The sequence below is a fragment of the Ambystoma mexicanum genome, chromosome 11 (genome assembly GCF_040938575.1).
Source record: "Ambystoma mexicanum isolate Mex_15411 chromosome 11, UKY_AmexF1_1, whole genome shotgun sequence".
In the NCBI taxonomy this organism is placed as follows: Eukaryota; Metazoa; Chordata; class Amphibia; order Caudata; family Ambystomatidae; genus Ambystoma; species Ambystoma mexicanum.
Window position 1 is genome coordinate 185,720,730 of NC_090934.1, and position 20,795 is coordinate 185,741,524.

At 48.7% G+C, this 20,795-nt stretch overlaps 1 protein-coding gene across 25 annotated transcripts in view; it reads right to left on the reverse strand.

Annotated features, from left to right (window-relative positions):
* The window catches only part of LOC138503201 (mucin-2-like), a 1,598,433-nt gene that overhangs the window by 879,349 nt on the left and 698,289 nt on the right, over positions 1-20,795 (reverse strand). For 23 of the 25 annotated variants that reach the window (XM_069622774.1, XM_069622776.1, XM_069622767.1 and 20 more), the window contains one exon: positions 10,725-10,790. The exons of the other annotated variants lie outside the window; for them this stretch is intronic. In XM_069622774.1, coding sequence (XP_069478875.1) covers positions 10,725-10,790 — 66 coding nt within the window. The remainder of the gene's footprint in view (positions 1-10,724; positions 10,791-20,795) is intronic. 25 annotated transcript variants of the gene reach the window in all.

Below are 20,795 nucleotides of genomic sequence, written 5' to 3' on the forward strand. Positions count from 1 at the left end.
GTACTGTTATCTGTTGACCTGACTGATAATGCGGAATTTGCAGAAGTATATTCCGAATTCTTTCTTCCGAAGGGGAGGTCAATTCTTTCTGAGTATCTAGGATAGCTCCTAGAAACTGTTTTGAGGTGCTTGGCACCAGACTTGACTTTTTCTCGTTGATAGAGAAGCCTAATTCGTGGAGGAGGTCGATAGTCCTCTGAATGTTTGATCTGCAGATTCCTGGGGTTTCCCCCGTTATGAGCCAGTCGTCCAGATAAGGGTACACTGGGATTGCCTCCCTGCGTAGGTGTGCAGCTGCCACCGCCAGTACCTTGGTGAATACCCTTGGTGCTGAAGCTATCCCGAAGGGCAGTACCTTGAATTGGTAGTGGCGACTGTCCACCTTGAAGCGCAAGTATTTTCTGTGCGCCGGGAGCATGGAAATATGAAAATAGGCATCTTTCATATCCAAGGTTGCCATGTAATCCCCCTTTTTTAGGAGTGGGATTACCTCTTGTAGCGTGGTCATACGGAATTTTTGGGGCTTGACATACTTGTTGGCAGGCTGTAAGTCCAATACTGGGCGCATTGTTAAATCTTTCTTTGGCACAAGGAAGTAAGTTGAATAGATACCCTTGTTTACCTGGTGTCCTGGGACGAGTTCTATCGCGTCCTTTAGGAGCAGATTGTAGATTTCCTCGAGGAGGATCTTTTGATGTTCTAAAGAGTGGACTTTTTGTCTTGGAGGGTGGTTTCGGGGACGTTGCAGTAGTTCTATACAGTACCCCTTGGATACCGTCGACAGCACCCATCTGTCGGATGTTATCCCTTCCCATGCCTGGGTGAAGCTGGATATTCGTCCCCCTACTGGGGTTGCATGGGAAGGGACCCTGAAATGAGCGTCACTGCTTTGGTGGAGGCGTGCCGCCTCCTTTACTGGGGCTGCCTCTGCCTCTACCACGTCCTCTTCTACTAGCCCTACCATACCCTTGGGTAGACTGTTGTGAGTTGGTGTTCCACTGTGTACCCTGGGTGTGGGAATAGTTATTTCCTCTATTGGAATTTTGGCCGCGGGGGCGACGAAAATTGCCGTTCCCTCTTTGGTTAGGTGGTTTTGTAGTTAACTGGCCAAGGGATTTGAGGGTGTCGAATTCCTCCTTAGCGTTTTTTAGTGCGCCCTCGACTGCCTTTCCAAACAGGAGATCACTTTCCACTGGTTTGTCTAAGAGTGCAGCTTGTGTTTCTGCTCTGAATCCCGACTGCCTCAACCAAGCATGTCTTTTGATGACAGTCCCCTCTGCAATAATTCTACCCGCATTGTCTGCGGCGTCTAAAGTTGCTTTTAACATGCAGCCTGAGACGTTTCTTCCCTCTGCACAAATGCGAGATAGCTGGCTCTTAAGGGGTTCGGGAGCGGAATCTATTAGTGCTGCCACTTCTTCCCACTGATGGCAGTTGTAGCTGGCCAACAGTGTGGTGGAATTCGCGATTCTGGTTTGGTAGGCTGCCGTGGAAGCTACTTTTCTACCAAAACCATAGAGTTTCTTACTTTCCTTGTCGGGGGGAGCCTCCGAGGAAGATAATGGGGTTCCAGCTCTCTTGCGGGTGTTAGTTACGACTAGAGAGTCTGGCTTAAGTTGGCCTCTAATATATAGAGGGTCCGACTGGGCTGCTTTAACCAGCTTCTCTACTCTAGGGTTTACAGGTCTTGTCAGGTTTGGGTTGACAAGGGATGGTGCTATTCTGCGTTGAATAGATTTCAGGATGGGAATGGTCTGGGCTACTGTCTTCCTCTCCCCTATTAGTTCTTCCGCGAAGTCCCTCTCTTCTTGGACACCTTGTGTGTCTATGTGGAAGTGGTTAGCTGCCCGAGAGAGCAGTTCATTCAGTAGGGGCTGATTATCTATTGGGGAATCAGACACTGGGGCTTCCCTTTCGACTGGTGAGTCCATTCTGAAAATATCTGGGCTATTTTCTGGCTCATCCTCGTCTTCGTCCTCCCCGTAATAATCTGACACTGCGAGATCTTCTGGTGTGTCAAAATCCTGGCCCTCTATAAGGGAAGAGTCTCCTTGGCCTGTAGGGAAAAGGCAAGAATAGGGTTGGACCTCGAAGGGGTCTGAAGCCTTTAAAGGTGTCTCGACCCGGGGCCTTTTATTTGAAGGGATAGGGTCCCTTGAACCTGAGGGAGAAGATTCCTGAGGGTTTAAAGCTAGTAGTTGGTCAGGGTGTCTTTCGAAGAAATTTGCTAAGGAGGACATCCTTGACATTACTCTGTCAATGTCCTCGCATGACCAGAGTTTTGAGCTTGGGGTGACCTTGCTGGAACTCTCTATGGACTGTCCCTGAGAAGACTTGGACGGGGAAGTCAGTTCTATTGTTTTGGAGGATTGTAAGGTTTGTTTCCTTTGTTGCTTACCCCCTTCCCCGTGGGTGGAAGTGTGTTTACCATTTCCCTTATTTTTCGACGCCTGGCGTCGAGGATCGGAGGTGGAATCCCTGTGTTTCGAACTAGGCTTCGAAACTGGGCCCTCCTTACTCCCAAGTGATGTACCCTTTCCCTGGGGTGCAGGCTGGGGATGGAAGTCGTGTTCGTCTCCGGACGAGTGATCTTCCGTGATGTTAATGGGCGAGGCACTATGTGCAAGTGTGGAGGCTTGCCTGACGTCGTGCGGCGACCTCGACCGGGACCGCCCAGAGGACGTCCTTTCGACGACGTCGAATCTCGGGTGGCTTTTTTGTGTTTAGCGTGTGTATGTGTAACGCTCTTGTCGCCGGGGGACTTCCCCATAGTCGCCGGGACGGACGACCTTCCGAGGCCGGGGACGTGCGTTAGGCTGTCTTTCGACGCCTTGTTGCCCTCGCCGTCCGAAAGTCCGGCGTCGCTGCCGTCGCTGAAGGTACCCTCCGCCTCCATAGCTGCTAGCTTGGCGTGGTGGGCCCAACGCTTGGTGGAGCGGTCCTTAAGAGTTTTGGTCTTAAACCTGCTACAGGCCCTGCAACCCGCCTCGGGGTGGTCTCTGGGCAGGCAAAGGTTGCACGTAGCGTGCTTATCTACCCAAGGGTATTTCTTATTACACTTGGGGCAAAACTGAAAGGGCGTACCCTCCATACGCGCCTGTGGGCAGCGGGCAAGTGTGTGTAGGTAAGAAGGTGTCTATAACCGAGTGTGGAAGTGTACCACCCCCCACTCTCCCTACTTGTAGGGCCGAGGCCAGCGGCCCAGGCCCGAGCCGAGGCGGAAGCCTCAAGGCCCAATCCGTCGGGTTTCGACGTTGATCTCCTCCCCGGTTCGGCGTCGAGATGCTGATCGACGTAAGGGTGACAAAACGGGGCAAATTAGATTTAGTTTTAAGTGCAAATATGGCAAAGCCAGGGAACTCCGATGAAGTGCTTCCGACCAGAATGGCGGAAAAAAACAATCTGGGGATCCTAGACACGTGAGGGATCATGGGTACAGTGGACGTCACACTAGGGATAGTATTACTGGCACGCCCTGTGTCGACGCCCTTTTTCGACTTTCGAAAAACAAACTGTAATACTCCGCAGCTTCCACTAGATGTCGGCCTATGCACAGCATGTGATCTAAGCAGATTCCACAAGCCTCAGAAATATATATATATATATTTTGTTGATCATAGAAGGGTCACAAGAATAAGACCCAGAGCACCTAGAGTGAAAGGGCGTGCAGTGACACCCTCGCGGGTACCACAGGCACACAGCACCCACGCAAAATGTCAGAATTTGAGTGGAGCGAAGAGGAGCAGACCTCAGATCTGGCTGCCAGCTTCAAGCAGGTGCTAGGGAATTCACTCATAGATGCGGTGGCGCAAGGGGCGAAACCCCTGCAGGACAGGCTGGAGTCCCTCGAAGCAATTTTGCATCAGCCCTTAGACAGTGTCGGATGGATGGGAGGCACGCCCACGGAACCCTCAGAGGAAGGGTCATTGGGGATTACTAAAGCCCGTAAGAGGAAAGCCCCTCTTGACCTCCAAGGCCCTTCGGATGGGGCAAAAGAGAAGGCCCCGGAGGTCGTCGATGCCTTTGCAAAGCTCCGTGAAGCATATTTGCGGCGTCAGACTGTGCCAGTCCTCAAGACCCCCACTCCAGTGGACGAAGAATATGGAGAAGAGGACCCAGGCTCAGGAGATGAGCTGGAAGAAGGTTTACTCCCCTCGCAAGAGGAGGAGGAGGAAGAGATCAAGCCTAGCGGAGCGAAGAGAATCCGCAAAGAAAAGCACCTCGAAGAGGTGGAGGAGGACATGTTTGACCCAGAGAGCATTGGGAATCCGAGGTCCTCGGACTGGTGGCCCTCGCCTAGAGTGACTCAATATATGATCATGAGGCTGCGAAAAGCACTGGACAAAGAGGTCCGCCAAAGGCTCCGAGCAGAGTGTCCGAGACCAGATCTACCAGGGAAAGTGGCAGAAACGCCAGAATTAGACCCCAAAATGCTGACCTTCGTCTCAAAGACGACCAAAGATCCCGGAAAGGTATCAGTAGGTCGTGGAGGAGTTGTCAGGAGAAGGTTCTAGACCTGGCAGAACCCCTCGCTAAAATAATGGACCTGGCCGAGAGGGCCAAGGAGACGGGAGAGGAAGTAGACCCCGACGCCCTAGCGGGCTGGGCGCAGAGAGCAGTGTGCCTCTTGGGGAACGCCAACTGCGCCATAGCATCTGAACGCCGAAGAGGACTCCTTTTGAAAACAGATTCGAAGCTGAGTGATTTGGCCTCCTACGAGGCTGGCGAGCAGCACAAGGACTCCTTTTCGGGGAGACCTTTGGCAAGGAAATGGGTCGCTTTGTTGGCACCTACGCGTCTCTGGAGAAGGCGCAAGCCTCTATCAGGAAGATTTTCCCCAATCGTGTTTTTGGAGGGGCCAGTCGCCACAGGGGTCGATCGACTGGTCGTAATCAGGGAGGAAGAAGGCCCCAGAATCCCAGGGCCCAATACTGGGAAAATAGACAACAGGACTCCTTTTTCCCGTCCAGAGGACGCTTCCCGGGGGGTCGCAGAGGAAGAGGCTCCGGTTGTGGACAAGGGTTCACCCAAGGTGAGAGCCGCATATTACCCTCCTGTAGGGGGGAGAACAAGCATGTTCTGGAGAAATTGGCGCAAGCTTTCCAGCGATGCTTGGGTTTTACAAGACGTAGGGGGATTACGCCTAGAGTTCGTTCAGCCCCCAGTGCAAGCGCGCAGGCCACACCAGCAGCGTCTAGAGCGCGCAGAGCAGAGCCTGCTAGACCAGGAGTTACGCCAATTAATGACGAAGGGCGCCATAGAGAAATGTGCGAGAGAGCCCGCTTTCATAAGCAACATGTTTCTGGTGCACTGAAAGGAGAAAGTGCGTCCAGTCATAAACCTGAAGGAGTTGAACAGGTGGATTGTGTACCGACATTTAAAAATGGAGGGCATACATCAGCTCCGAGACACGCTCCGAGAGAGAGATTGGTTGACTAGGTTGGATCTGAAAGATGCGTACCTGACAATTCTGATAGCAGAAGAGTTCAGAACTTTCCTAGCTTTTCACTGGAAAAGACAGCTCTGGCAGTTCAAGACTATGCCCTTCGGACTAGCTTCGGCACCATGGGCCTTTACCAAAGTAATGAAGCCAGTAGCGGCGGCAATAAGAGAGAAGGGTATAAGACTGATCATTTATCTAGACGATCTGCTACTACTCGCTGAGGATCGAGAGACCCTCTAGTACCAGACAGAGTGGGTAATAGACCTGCTGTCGTCTCTAGGGTTCCTAGTGAACAAGGACAAATCGGATACCGAACCAGCGCAGAGGTTAGACTTTCTAGGGTTCATTCTGGATACCAAGAAAGCGACTCTGGAGCTGCCAGCTCGGAAGATTCGCGACATCGAGAGGGAACTCAGAGGATGTCTGCAGAAGGAGCTTGTATCTCTCCGGACCGTAGCAAGAATAGTAGGGCGGCTTGCAGCTTCTATACAGGCCATCTTTCCAGGTCCAATCCATTATCGAGCACTACAGCGATTAAAGATACAACATCTGCAGCAGGGCCTGCGCTACCATCAGACAGTGCCATTGGATCACAAATCCAAGACAGAGCTGGAATGGTGGTTACAGAATATGGACGCCTGGAATGGGCGTGCCATTTTCGGAGGCAGACCGGATCTAGTCATAGAATCCGATGCTAGCCGGCTAGGCTGGGGCGCAAGGTGCGGAAACCTGCAGACAGGTGGGAAATGGAGCGAGGAGGAACTTCGCTTGCACATAAATTGTCTGGAACTCCTGGCAGGGTCCTTCCCGATAAGAGCCTTCACGAAGGAGAAGATGAGATCTTGTGTCCTCCTCAAGATGGACAACATATCGGCAGTGCGTTACATAAATCACCTAGGCGGTACCAAATCCAGGATGTTGGCCGAACTAGCGAAGGACTTTTGGCACTTCTGCCTGCAGTCAGAGACGTCTGTCTCGACGGAATACCTGCCCGGAACGTTGAACGTCATAGCGGACTGGAACTCTCGGTACCTCACGGACTCCAGCGATTGGAGGCTGGATCCAGCAGTCTTTCAGAGGATGATAGAGAGATGGGGCCCAGTGCACATAGAACTATTTGGTCCCGGTTGAACGCCCAGACAGCAGAGTATTTCAGCTGGAGGCTGGATCCGGGAGCTCGGGGGACAGATGCGTTCCTTCAAGCCTGGAACGAAGGCCCACACTACGCGTTCCCGCCATTATTGATGCTGAGCAGAGTTCTAGCGAAGTGTCGGAGGGAGACGGCGGAGTTACTATTAGTAGCACCATGCTGGAAGTCTCAAGTATGGTTCCCGACTCTCATGGAACTGGTAGTAGATTACCCGAGACTTCTCCAGAAGGAGAGCAACTGCTCACGGACCCAGCTGGGTCATATCACCCTCTGAGAGTGAGGGGGACTCTCCCGCTCATCGCGTGCAGAATATCAGGAGACGCTGGGCGCTGCCAGGCATTTCGGCGCAAGCTGCACAGCTCATTGCAGAGTCCGGGGCTCCGTCCACGAGAAGGAGCTACGACGCGGCTTGGGCCAAGTGGATGAGCTGGTGCAAGGGGAGAGGTCTTCATCCCATTTCGGCCCCTGTAGTGATGATTTTGAATTTCTTGGCTCAGCTACTACAAGGTGGTAAAGCGTTTCATACCATAGGAGTGTACAGGTCGGCCATATCCGCAGGGCATCTCCCTATTGGGGGAGGGCCAGCAGGGGAACACCCAGCGGTAGTGCGGCTTATTAGAGGAGCCAGGTTTAAAGCACCTCCAGAACCTCGATACAAGACGGTCTGGCATGTCCTGACAGTGCTTAAACTAGTGGAGAGTTGGCCAGGGAAGAGATATCTATCTATGAAACAGTTATCAGGGAAACTAGCAATGCTATTATGTCTAGTTTCTTGTAAACGAGTGTCAGATGTAAGAGCACTGGAGGTTGATAGGAAGTCATTTGGGCCGGAAGGCGTGACTTTTACAATCATGGGACGAACCAAGACGGGGACATCTTCAGTTCACTATCCATATTTCCCAGCTAGACCTAAATGGTGCGTAGCGAGCTGCGTAAAAGAATACGAGAGCAGAACAGAGGAGTTCAGAGCAGCAAATACGAAGCAATTGTTGATTGCGCGCAGGAAGCCATTCAAAGGAGTTTCTACAGCTACTATAGCTAGATGGGTTAAGGAAGTGATGCAGGCGGCAGGAATAGATATAGAGAAATATGGAGCGCACTCTGTGAGGGGAGCGATGGCGTCCAAAGCCTATAAAACAGGGGTATCCCTCAGAGATATTATGCTAGCGGCAGACTGGTCGAATGATCGAACTTTTAAAGAATTTTATTTCAAGCCGACCGAGAGTTTAGCGGTCACGGTGTTGGGAAGCTTTGAACAAGCATAATGCTCGCCTCCAGTCTTGTCATAGAATAAAGATTACCCCTGCTAGCTGCGCAGGGAGTATTAATTCTATTTAAGACTAGGAGGCGAGCATTAAATTCCCACCCAAATCATGTATTGTGTAAAATGTGATCGTAGAGGATAATGGTATGATATTTTCAGTAATACATGGACACCGCCCTGATTTTCTGCTTTTCGTTTATTCATAGGAGAGGAGCAGAAGAACAATTGAAGCATGAGACTAGCAGAGGTAGTCGCCTGAGTCGAGGAAGTTCGACATTCGTTTGGAATGGTTCAAGTCATTGCCAGTTGCAGGACTTTTGTGTGGAGTTCTAAATGGACTTTCAGAGCGAGTAAAAGAGAGGAGGAGCTCAGGGACAGGATGTGGTCATAGCTGAGCTTGGAGTGAGATGGACTACAGAGACTATGGGGATTGTAGTTTAAAGGAAGAAAAGTCTGTTTCAGACAGTTTTCAGTGTTTTGTTATGGTTTTGAGTTTTGTTGAAACTGCTGAAGAGTGGTAAATTAAAGAAGTTGAAGCATAATGCTCGCCTCCTAGTCTTTAATAGAATTAATACTCCCTGCGCAGCTAGCAGGGGTAATCTTTACTCCATTTTGTAAAGCAGAAATGGGCCCAGGCTGCCAGAGGCCTGGCAGGCCAAGTTTCACAACTCAGCCAGAATAGAGGAAGAACGGAATCGAAACTCAACAGAAAGCTGCTCACGCTTGGGAAATCGAGGTCACCCAGGGAAGGGGAGGAGAGTGTCAGCTCGCAAGAACCAAACTTCAGAGCATACCAGCTCACCCGTGAAGGTCAAGATAAGAGAGGCACAGGCAGGTGGCAGGGCCGAAGCAGAATTAAATACAATAAAAGCTGGAAACTGAAGCAAATTCGTGGTGAAAAAACACGTGACCAGCCAGGCACAAAGAGGTACCATCGCCTGATGTCATCCAGAACCCAGGATGCCATAATGTTTCCCGATAAGAGGCTACAGTTCCCAGGCCAAACCCAACCAACTAATTGACACATAGTCCTAAGATAATGACTGATGGAAGGAGGCATGGTGAAACTTGGTACACCAGGCCCTGGGGTGTCCATTCTGCATGATGTTAATTAAAATGGGGATTTATGTCTAGGGGTGTAACCTGCCCAATCACAATGGACCAAGTTAACTTGAGTCCTATAGATAGTAGAGCCAATGAGACGTCATACTTGTAGTGACGTCACTCACGTGTGATGTAGTTGGATGGGCGTCAACGCCCACCCGATAAGAGTTATCCAATCCACATGCCCTATTATCATATACAGATATAGCACCTATACTTAAGTTACCTTTCCTAACCAATTATATTGCATGTCGAGTTTTGTAGAGTTAGACGTCAATGATGATGAATATTGCCTATAAGAATTGCTGTTCAACTGAAGTTCGAGGAAGTCGGAGCGAGACAGGTGATCGCACTACAGCTGATTCCCATTTGTTTCCCTGTTTGATGTACTTGTCATTAAACGGAGTTCCCTTTGCCAAACTATTGAGTCCTCGTTATTGAGTCGTGTAGGAGTAAGTGAATCCTGAACCCCTTGTCCTCACATGGTGCGGCTATCTTGTCTTACAAGTTCTAGAGGGTGAGTACTGACCAATGGGCCCGTGAGCGAATTCCTCTCCTCGAGAACAGTAGGACTACAAGTGATGAAAATTACCTGTAAATAAATCAGGCATTCCAGAACATCACATTTGTACAAGCATTGTTTTGCTGTCTTGACTCATTGTGGCCCTGTCTTTCTTGGGGAATAGAGAGCATGGAATTCGTCATCATGTATGGAAGCCATACAGAAAAAGCGCCTAACTTTCACCAAGCACTTGTTCTTTCTTAAAGTGTACTAGTCATTAGACAATCTTGAGTTTTAAAGCATTTATGTCTGGCTCGGCACGGCCTGCAATGCTTCTTAATTCAGGCTCTTCATCCACAGTTCCTAGTCAAATGCTGCTGTTATTTTCCATCGAAAACCTTGAATATGGCTTCTAATATTTCCTGCTTATAACAATCCAATTCATGCGTGGGCTTGCAATGTATGTGCCCCATGCGGGAACACAGACCTTTTCTTCCAAATGCTTTCCCTCATATGCATGTCTTTATGTTGAGCTCTGAAGCAGAGAGGCTATGTGAGTGCTCGTGGGGCCCAGGTCTCACCCTTTCATCACTGGATGACCCAGAGGGGGGAGTCTCTGACTTACCCTTTCCTCCATTGCTTCCCTGAGGGATGGGGTAGCTCTGATCCCCCACCTACTTCACCATGCACTGGAGGCTTTAAACTCGCAGACGTGCCACCACCCCGTGGGATAAACAGCTAACAGGGCATGGGAAACATGGAGTGCCTTTCGGGCACTCATCCTCCCTGAGAGGCGTATGGTCTTCAGGGTGCATTGAGCAGAGCTGCGAGACCTTATGTCAGGACCCACTAGGAAAAAAGGGCTAGTGAACCTGTTCAGAAAAGCAAAAAAGGCAGGGGGCTCAGCACCACAGCTGCAGCGTAACACTTTCTGGCCAGCAAAGCACTAACATCCTTTTATTGTTGTAATGATATTTTTTTTTTCTGTGCACTGACCTTCATCAATCCCTTCTTCTGCAACTCGACCAGAGACACCATGAACATTGTCATCCTATTTCCTCCTCCAGCTATTCCATAATAGTTCCACCACTATTCCATCCAACTCTGAGTACCCAGCCATTGCTCCATATTGACAGCCACGCTGTGCCTAACCGTCTCAGGGGATCCAAGGTCCAATGCCCACTCAGTTTCCTCCACCCTCCATCATTTACATCTCTGCCACCATGAGCTATCAGGACATCTATGAAGGGTAATCTGTTACCTGGAGTCGACACTGTAGTTAAAATTCCTCTTGCTGTTGTCATCGCCGTCGCCGTTATTTCTGGTGCTGTAGAAATGATGAAATGACCACACATTAGTACCCCGGTTGGAATACACCTTGAGAACATTTATCTATCACCATTTTATCTTTTCCATAAAATCTCATAGATCAATTGCCAAATTGATTCTGGGAAGGGGTCGTTTTGATAGTGACCATCAAATATATGTGAATCAGAGCAAGATAGAGTGAGCTAGGGCTGTGAGTGGAGCAAGCTGGCCACACATTATTAGGGACCCTCGCTTCCTTGGCGCAGCATGAGAGAGACACACTTGATGGATAAGCAAATGCAAGACAGATTCACCTGTAAATACCTTCTGCAGGGCTGGGACCATCACTCAATGTTGCATATATTTCCCTGTAATATCTATGGATCTTGATGTGACCCCTGGTCCTCGCACCCTACACTGTTAGTAAAAATGAACAACCTCTTCTTGCTTCATTATTCCAATTATGAAATACTAATGGATAAAGATATATTTCCAAACACACCCTTGACAATCATAAAAGTCACACAGATTTGGTATGTGCTCATGAATTAAGAAATACATTAATGCACAAATTAAAATTGAAGCATTTCCAAGTATACATTGTGTAAGCTGTAAGAATGCAAAGGCGAACACACCAGGGACCATATTCATACTCAAGCACTGTGCAATATGTAAAACACTGTAATTTATTTACAAACTAAAACACTAAGGCGCGAAATCTATATGGGAGAGACAATAATAGCAGTAAGGCATTGCGTTAGTAAAGAAAAACAGATGTTCATAATTTCAATGTAAAGTCTCTTCTGGGAAGCATGTTTTGGTGAACAACATACCCTGCCATGGAGGATGTGACTTAAACAAATGAAATCAGCCTTCTTCCTTTTGGATTTGTACACTACTAGATTTGTGGTGTTTTAGTAGCAGCCTGCCTTCCATATTTACTACCAGTAAGACATATGGATTTTGGTGAAAGGGTAACTACAAATGAGTAAAATAAATGGTTTCTGCCAGGGAGAAATAGGAACCTTGCCATTGTTAAATGTGCAATGGATCGACTATCAAGAGGTGAGGGTATACAGTTTGTGGTGGATTCTGCTTCATTTGTTAGAATACCAGAAAACTGGGAGCACTTGAAATATGTTGTCATGGTCTGTACATTTGTTTTGAAAAATGTTTGCAAAAATTATGAATGTGAGAAAATAAACATCAAGCCATAAAAATAAACGGAGGCAAATAGGAGACATTTAGTTTGTACCCCCTTTTGCTGACAGTATTGGGTCTGAGGACCAGGAGTGGTATACAGCGCTGCAGACTATTCACATTAAACGCTGGAAGGTATAGACTTCACTGTGGTGTGTTTTAAACTCACTGCTGGTTCTAACAAAGTGTCCACAATCGCTCTCCAGAATGATAATGGTGGATCAGTAATGGTACCATTAAGCGTTCTCTTGAAAGAGGCGGCTAGAGCATTGATCAAAGTAATACGGTCCATATACATAGGAGATACAAAACTGGAAAATTGGTTTACATAAATGAAATAAAAAGTATTATCTGCCATAGCATTAAAATGTAGGACTTGCATCACCACTACAGCAGCCCCAAATCCATCCAACACCACATCAGAATGCCCAAGGCCCTGAAGCAAGGTGCTGCGCGCCAGCGCAAGGAACCTTTCTCCAATGAGGAAGACATGCGGCCTCCCGCCTAGATAAAAAAGAAGGAGATGTGGGAGGAGGTGGCACGCAGAGTCAGTGCGGTGGGCTCCACACCCGCACTGTAAAGGACGTGCACTGGGATGACCTGCGCCTCCGTGTCCGGAGCATACTTGCAGCCAATAGGAGCCAGGGCATGGGGACAGGCGGCGGAGGAAGCTCACCCATCAAGATGACACACTGGGAGGAGACATGTGCCAGCACCATTGGCATAGATACAATCGAGGGAAAGGGGGAAATGGAGCGCAGTGTGCCGTCATCGGCAGATAGAGGTGAGTGTCTACACAAAAGCATGACGTTGTCCCCCAAATGTGACTCTGAAATCAGCCAATGCATGGGTCATCACACACACATGTACACAACCCTGCCCATATGCTGTGCACATCCCCATCACAGCCCCATGCATGCATCCCCTCAGACATGTGTCACCCAGACGTATGCCTGTGTGACCGTCCCATATGGCAAGCAACCTGTATGTCACAACGCAAAGTCCAAATGCACAGAACTGTAGCGATTACAACATATGTATGATGCACGTTGAACCATCATCAATGCTGTCACCCTCTTGGTCCCCCACAGGCTCACAATCTGACAATGAGTACCATGACTCCGCAGCGCAGGCCCCAACACTGATGAAAAAGGTCAGGGGCATGGAAGGAGGCACCAGGCCCAGCACATCAAGGGGCACTGGCAAACCTGGACCGTCACAGAGGGCCAAAGCCACTCATGTCGACACGTCACCAAGGAGTGAAAGGGCGACTGACAATGTAATGGCACCCACACAAGCCAGTCCCACCACACAGGAGCCAGTGGCAGAAGGCTCACTGTCTGCTGTCAACAGCTCGGTTGGGGAAGCAGCTGCCACGGCACCCCAGTTGGATGTAGAGGAACCATGCCATACACCCGTAGGACAGCGCACACCCAGCCCGCAGCTGTAAGCCCACCACAGCCCACGCCCCACATCCAATTCCAGCAGCCATGAGCTGTCTGATGGTGAATCATTGGCAGGGAAATGGAGTCACATGGACAGCTCACCTGATGGCGGACACATGCCGCAAGCTGCGCCAAGGCCGACCAAAGGCAGGGATAGGGACCAGGGAATCAGCCTCATCCAACAGCGCCAGGAGGAGCTCACTGTGCTGGTTGGACAGCACTTGAGCGGGGGTGCCCTGGCGAGGGAGGAGTGTCGGGAATATGCTAAGGGCATAAAACTCGCTATTGAAACAAGTGCAACACGCATTTGCAATGAGTTGGCTGCTGTGAGGAAGGTCCTCAGCCGCATCGCGGATGCAATGGAGAGCCAACGTTCCGCACAGGGACTGGAGCAACCAAGCACCTCCTCCTCTGCCATCTCCAGGCAGACCAGCCCCCTGCGTAGGTCCGCGCAGACCGTGCGTCGCCCAGACTTGCAACCACCCAATGGTGGCAGAGGACGTGGGAAGTAGGGGCAGCCTGTTATTGGTGACACACTATTCTTGCACACTAATGCTGCATTGACGTGCACGCCATGTTTGGGGGAGTTGTGGGGGGAGGTAGGAGAGGGTGTTTGGGGGAGTTGTGGGGGAGAGGGTGTTTGGGAGAGTTGTGGGGGGAGGTGGGAAAGGGTGTTTGGGGGGAGGGTTAATGCACTTCCTAATCACTTAATGGTTAATACACCCGTTGTGTCAAGTAAGTGGCTGAACATTGATTATTGTGTATGTGTGCTTTATTGGTGAACAGTGCACAGTGTTCATGTCCCCCTAACACCAGTGCCCTGAGTCCCACATACATTGCACCCTCTTCATCCATGTGTATTAGAAATATTGGTCTATCAGATGCTGGTGCATAGCACATCCCTCCTGTGCATCGCCACCTGCCTGACGTGCAGCCCCATCTCCTCCCTCCTCCTCCTCATCATGCGGTTGAAGTTCAACGTCAGGGGGCAGAGGCACGTTCCTTCTGATGCACATATTGTGCAGCATGACACATGCCATGATGATCTTGGACACCTTCTCATGCCCGTACAGGAGTGCCCCACCCGACTTGATGAGGCAGCGAAATCGTGCCTTCAATAGGCCAAATGCCTGCTCAATCACCACACGGGTACGGGTATATGCATGATTGTAGTCCTCTTCGTGCCTGTTCTGTGGGTTCCGGACAGGGGTAAGGAGCCACCTCTTCAAGGGATAGCCAGCATCACCTGCATGGGTGCAACAATGGCTATGTGTAAGTAATTTCATCAAATGGAAACTGTACCTATGACACACACACCTGCATTGATTTCCTGTTCTCATCCACATATCCCTGCATGAATTGAGCTATTCAAAGTAACTGCAATGTGTTTAGTGGCTTGATGTGATTCCTTTGTACACACTCATGGACGCATGTCCGTTGTGATGCTGTTCATCAGTCATTTGCATTGGCCATACTAACAGCATGTTGCTGCATTTTGTTGCGGAGGCTACGCTCTGATTATGTGCAGTGTACATGTGGATGGGTATGGAATGGTTGCAGTAAAGGCTTGTTGTCATTGTTGTGCAGCTTATGTCTTGCATTTTGGTTTCAGATGTCAGGTCCAGTCTGGCCTGCTTTGGGGCACAGTGTATTGCAGTATGGGCATTGTTCATTCTCTTGCCTAATCTCAGCCAGGTGAAGTATGCATCTACCCCCCCATCTCAGCCAGGTGAAGTATGCATCTATCCCCCCCCCATCTCAGCCAGGTGAAGTATGCATCTACCCCCCCATCTCAGCCAGGTGAAGTATGCCTCTAACCCCCCCCCCAATCATCTCACCACATCACACTGCCATGTGCTTGCCATGCAACTCACCAAGTAGCCATGAACGTTGTCCTGCATGTCGCTGCATGTAGCGTGGTATGGTAGATTTCCGCAGAACCATTGAATCATGGGTTGATCCGGGAAATCAGGCACAACAATGTGTGATGATCTTGTTTGAGTCACATACCATTTGCACGTTGATGGAGTGGCATAGCTTGCGGTTGCGGTACACTACCTCCATGGCATGTGGGACCACCAATTCCACATGGGTGCAGTCGAGGGCACCGATGCAACTTTGGATGCCTGCCAGTGAATGGAAGCCAACTTTGGTGTTGGAGATCTCCTGGGCAGTCCGTGGTAGGGATATGTGGTCGCTTGTGTGCTTCCGGAGGGCATCGAGCACTTGGTTCAGCGTGCGTGAGAATAATGGTTGTGATATGCCATGCATCTGCCCTACCGTGTTCTGGTAGGTGCCTGTGGCCAGAAAGTGGAGCACAGACACCACCTTATGTAGAGGGGGGGCGGCGGTACGGATGTCTATGAGGCTGACAATGTCGTTGTGTATCATGTCCACAATGGTGGTGATGGTGTCCCGGTCCAGACGGTACAGGGTGTGGATCTGCTCAGGGGTTAGGTTGAATGGACTGGCTCTGATTCGAGAGTTTGGGGGCTGCCTCAGTGGTACAACTGCCTGCACTGGTGGGGCATGCTGTGCCTGTCTCACCCTCCTTCTCCTCCTGAGTCTCCTCTGTGCTGCCTGTTGTTGTATTTGTTGCTGGTGTAGCAATGCAAGCATATCCTCCAGCCCCAGTAATGCTACTACTATTGGAATCATTTTGGTGTGTGAATGGGTAGGGAAGGGGTGTGGTGTGCTCCTTTTGTGATGGCCCAGTGTACATTGCCTCCCACTGTTCTGATTGTGTGCACCTGTGGCAGTTGTGAACACTGCACACTGCACACGGGTGTTTCGCAATGCCGGTATTTCCGCCATGCCTGTATCCACTTTTAGCGTCTTCTTCATGCCGCTATTTGCATGTCCGCATGACTTGTGATGTTCTCCTGTTTACGCCATGCCGCTATTGCCGGCATGTAGGGCTGCGGGACTGCGCCCATGCCGCTATTAGAGGCACCGTTATTTACGGTGCCGCTAATAGCGGATTCGGCGGGTTGTAATGGCCCGGAGCGGTTAACGATGCCGGTAATCACCGGCATCGTTTTTCCCTTACCTCCTACCTCGTAATGAGGCCCAGTGTGTTAACTCCACCTAAAAATAGTCGACGACCTGGAAATGCAGCATCTCCTGCTGTACATTGAGGCGCAAATGCAGGAACAGCACCAACGATCGCGTGGAGCAGAGAGGCAGAGGCGATGCCATGCAAGGCTAGCTGCCAGCTAGCTTGCGAAGATTAGCCTGTGACACATCCAGACAGAATTGTGAATATTAACTTGCATCACATCCAAAAAGAACTGTGAATATTAGCTTGCGTCACCTCTAGATAGAACTGTGAAGATTAGCCTGTGTCACATCCAGACAGAGCTGCAAAGATTATTTTGCGTCAATTCCAGAGCAAATTGTGAATATTAGCTTGCGTCACATCTAGACAGAACTGTGGAGATTAGCCTGTATCACATATAGACAGAATTGTGAATATTACCTTGCATCACATCCAGACAGAACTGTGAAGATTACCCTGTGTCACATCTAAACAGAACTGTGAATATTAGGCTGCATCATATCTAGACAGACTTGTGAATATTATCTTGCGTTACATCCAGACAGAACTGTGAATATTAGCCTGTGTCACATCTAGACAGAATTGTGAGTATTAGCTTGCCTCACATCAGATAGAACTGTGAATATTAGTTTGCGTCACATTCAGACAGAACTGTGTATATTAGCTTGCCTCACATCTAGAAGGAACTATGAAGATTAGCCTGTGTCACATCTAGAAAGATTTGTGATTATTAGCTTGTGTCACATGTAGATGAAATTGTAGATATCATTATGCGTCCCATCTAGATAGTGATGCGACTAACCAACCCTTCTAATAAAAAACTCACTCCTCGGCAAGCATCATCTGACCTTGTCACTCAGTCCGAATAGGTTTCTGTGGTTCCCTTTCCTTTTACAATCTGAAGTGTTTGTGTACAATCTCAAGTGTTTTATCTGTGGTTGGGGACACAGGATTGCACAATATTTTGAATACATCATAGTCACATTGACCTGTGCTATGTTTTGCCTTTGGTTGGGGCTGTTGTGTTATCTGCCAAGATAGCGTGTACGGTAATGAAGGAAGAGGCTTCTCCAAATAAGTATGCAGGGGTAGCACCCCGTACACAAAGCAATACGGTAATTCGCTTTGAAAGTGTGGAATACCCTTTTTTCAAATAAATGTGCTGGGGAAGTCCTCCATATACAAAGTAATACGGTAACTCCCCTTGTCTGTGTGTAGAAAATCTTGGTTGGCCACAATAAGTTACAGCTGTTAACTTAAATTTCACGTGACACAGCACTCGCACAAATAGCTGCAAAAAGGTACCATGTGACTTTGGCAGCTAGTTATATTTGCAACTCCGCGCTGCTTGTCCTCTCCCTGCCCTGCGGCTCTGTGAAGAGGACTTGTATTCACTTGGTAGGCCCCTGCTACAGTGATTGTAAACTGCGGGAGTATTGCACAACGTTTTGCCTGCCAGTTGCTTTTGCTGTCATTGCTTTTGCTGTCCTAACGAAGGGATGTTTTCATTTTTCCCTGGTCTTCATTGTTTTAGAGTCTCTTGACTCTGTGAATGGCAGCCAGCACCAAATCAACAGGGTGTGACTAAGCTTTTCCTCACAACTGGGATAAGAAACATCCCGATATTCACACTGAAACACTCAGCATTCGAGCAGAATAATAGCGGCTTCGTGAACTGATTCTTGCATTTCCCTGGTAAGCCATGCCCCTGCCTTTCTAAACCACAGAAGCATTTAATCACTCTGCCTGCACTGTTTAGTGTTCTAACAGATGGATGCCTTTTTTATGATCCCGTTAGGGTTGCTAATGGATTTATAGCCTCCTGATACTGAGCAGGGGAGACAGCGCAGAAAAACAAACAGTGTGTGTTTAAACCACCCACTTGAACTAGGGCAATCATTATCCCGCTTATTACACTGCAGTCACTTGCCATCAGAGTGGGGTAAGCATAACTTTTTGATATGTGTCACCCCCCTCCTCTCTTCTTTGATTACTCATTTTGTGGAGAGTATAGCCCTCAAACGGGAATTTGTGTAGACCAATGTGGTGCTAAACATGTTGACAAAGAAACTTTTTGGTGAAAGATATTCTATCCTTTCCCTACAGGACTCTTGCACATCTGTGCTAAGCGACTGTCCCGGTTGTGAAACGTGTGTTAAATAAGTAGAAAAGAGTGTTTTGGTTGGGGCTGTTGTGGTCCCTAGTGGTAGTTGGCACCCCTGGGTCTGGGACCAATATGTAATTTGTTTTTACATCACCAAAGTAAGTTTTGAAACACCCTGCCACAGGTTGTGGAGAGTTATGTGACATTGAATATCTAATGCACTTTTTTTGAAATTGAAAGCGTAGGTTCTCGAGTTATTGAAAGTCATTTTAATGATGACATGTAATAATGATATGCTCTCCCCCCCCCCCACCCCTTCCTTTTTTGTTACCCTATGTATTCTGGGTTTTCAGGGCTGGGTTATTTGACTCACCTAGCTCTTGCTCATAAATTAAATGTGATACATGTGACCTGATGAGAGTTTCTTTAGACAGGAACAGTATTTTGGCCTTATTCTGAATACTCTTGACCAGAGAAGTATTCGTAGAGTCTCTGCTACTACTGAGCACTGAATTAAATAAAAGAGCTAAATTTAGAATAGCTCGCTTACGTTGCCCTGATGCTATATCTCTTGTCGCAGTGACGCCTGTGCATTCATGTTTGTCTGTGTAATATGGTTTTAATATCAGTAGCGCGAGTCCGTTGATATGCATATTTAGTAATGTGTATTAATGTCTATGAATTCGCTTGAACCTTTGCAATAATTGCGGCCTGCACTCATATGAGGTATGTGTTTTTACATATTTTTTTAGAAAGTGGTTATGCTGATCAACTCTGGGGTATAAAGTCTTTGTTGACCTTCTGAAGGAATCGCGTCCTGAAGTTGGCCTAAGTAAAGAGAGATCTAAGACACTAGAGATAGTGGGCCTCATTACGAGGTATGCCGGTAGCCATGCCGCTATTTGCTCAGCCCTCCAGCCCAAACCGCTGGACAGATTTACACCAAATGTGAACCAGGACCGTGCTTTTGTAAATTAACTAATGAAACAATGTCTTGGGGGGGTGAGGGGTGATGAGGATGGGATGAGATGGGATGAGATATGGCTTTAAAAAGCCAAAAAACAGGTGTTTTTTAATCTCTGAGGGCCTCGAACAGTCCGAATGTTAGCCCTGTGATGTCCGCGAACATCTCAGATGTTCGGGGACATCCATACATATTTTTGCATTACAGGGTTGGTGAAAAGCAGTTTTGGATGGCTTATAACTTTGGCGCCACTCAATGAAACTGCATGAAATCTTGCAATGTCATTTTGGACCTGCCCTGAATGGTTTTGCAAAGTTTGGTGCTGTTTCATGAAGAGGGAGCAAAATTAGAGGGGGTTCCCTTCCTCCCCTCATTAATGTACAGAAATTCCTAAATCTCCTATTTATGTTGTGTTAGTACATACTTCCTCCCCTCATTATTATTGTACAGAAATTCCTAATTCTCCTATTTATGTTGTTTTAGTACTTGTGTTAGTACAAACAATACATATGAAGAACCACAATGCATACAAATCAGAGACACAAACGAGGAAAATATCAATAAAATAAAGTTCATCATCATGCATAAAAATAAATTGTGTGTTTGAGGCCTGCTTATTGCCCCATATATGTGCACCATGAGCTGAGACCAAACCCTAAAGAAAGTACTTTAAGAAAATACAAGATGGTTAACGTCTAAGGGCCCGATTCATAGAATTTAGCGCATATCATGCACAAGCACCGCATGGCGAGAAGGAGCGTGTGCCAGTTGTGGCGGAAAGAAACAATTGCACGGGCCACATATTCATGGATTACCCGAGGCATCACTAGCCGTGGCAGTGCCAATAACTCCCCAACACACCCCCACGCGCAGTAAAAAGCCTGCGAAATGCCTAACACAGCTCAAGCCCCCACGCCATCCCAGGCCCAGCATACAGCCCCCCCCAGTCAAATCACAGGAAAACTTGGTGTTTCCACGTGATTCTCTGAGGTGCGTCCGGGGTATGCAATGAGTTTCCACGCGATTCTGATGGGGTGCGTCCGGGGTACGTGATGAGTGCACGCACAAATTCACTTGAAGCTGACCCCTCCTGATGGACAGCACACACCAGCCCCCATCACCTGTGAACACACCCTGCAGGCAGGCCACACCACATGGGACCCCCCATCACCAGTGAACACACCACCAGGCAGCCCATACCACAAGGGACCCCTCAGCCCCCATCACCCCAGCCTGCAGGCAGCCCACACCAC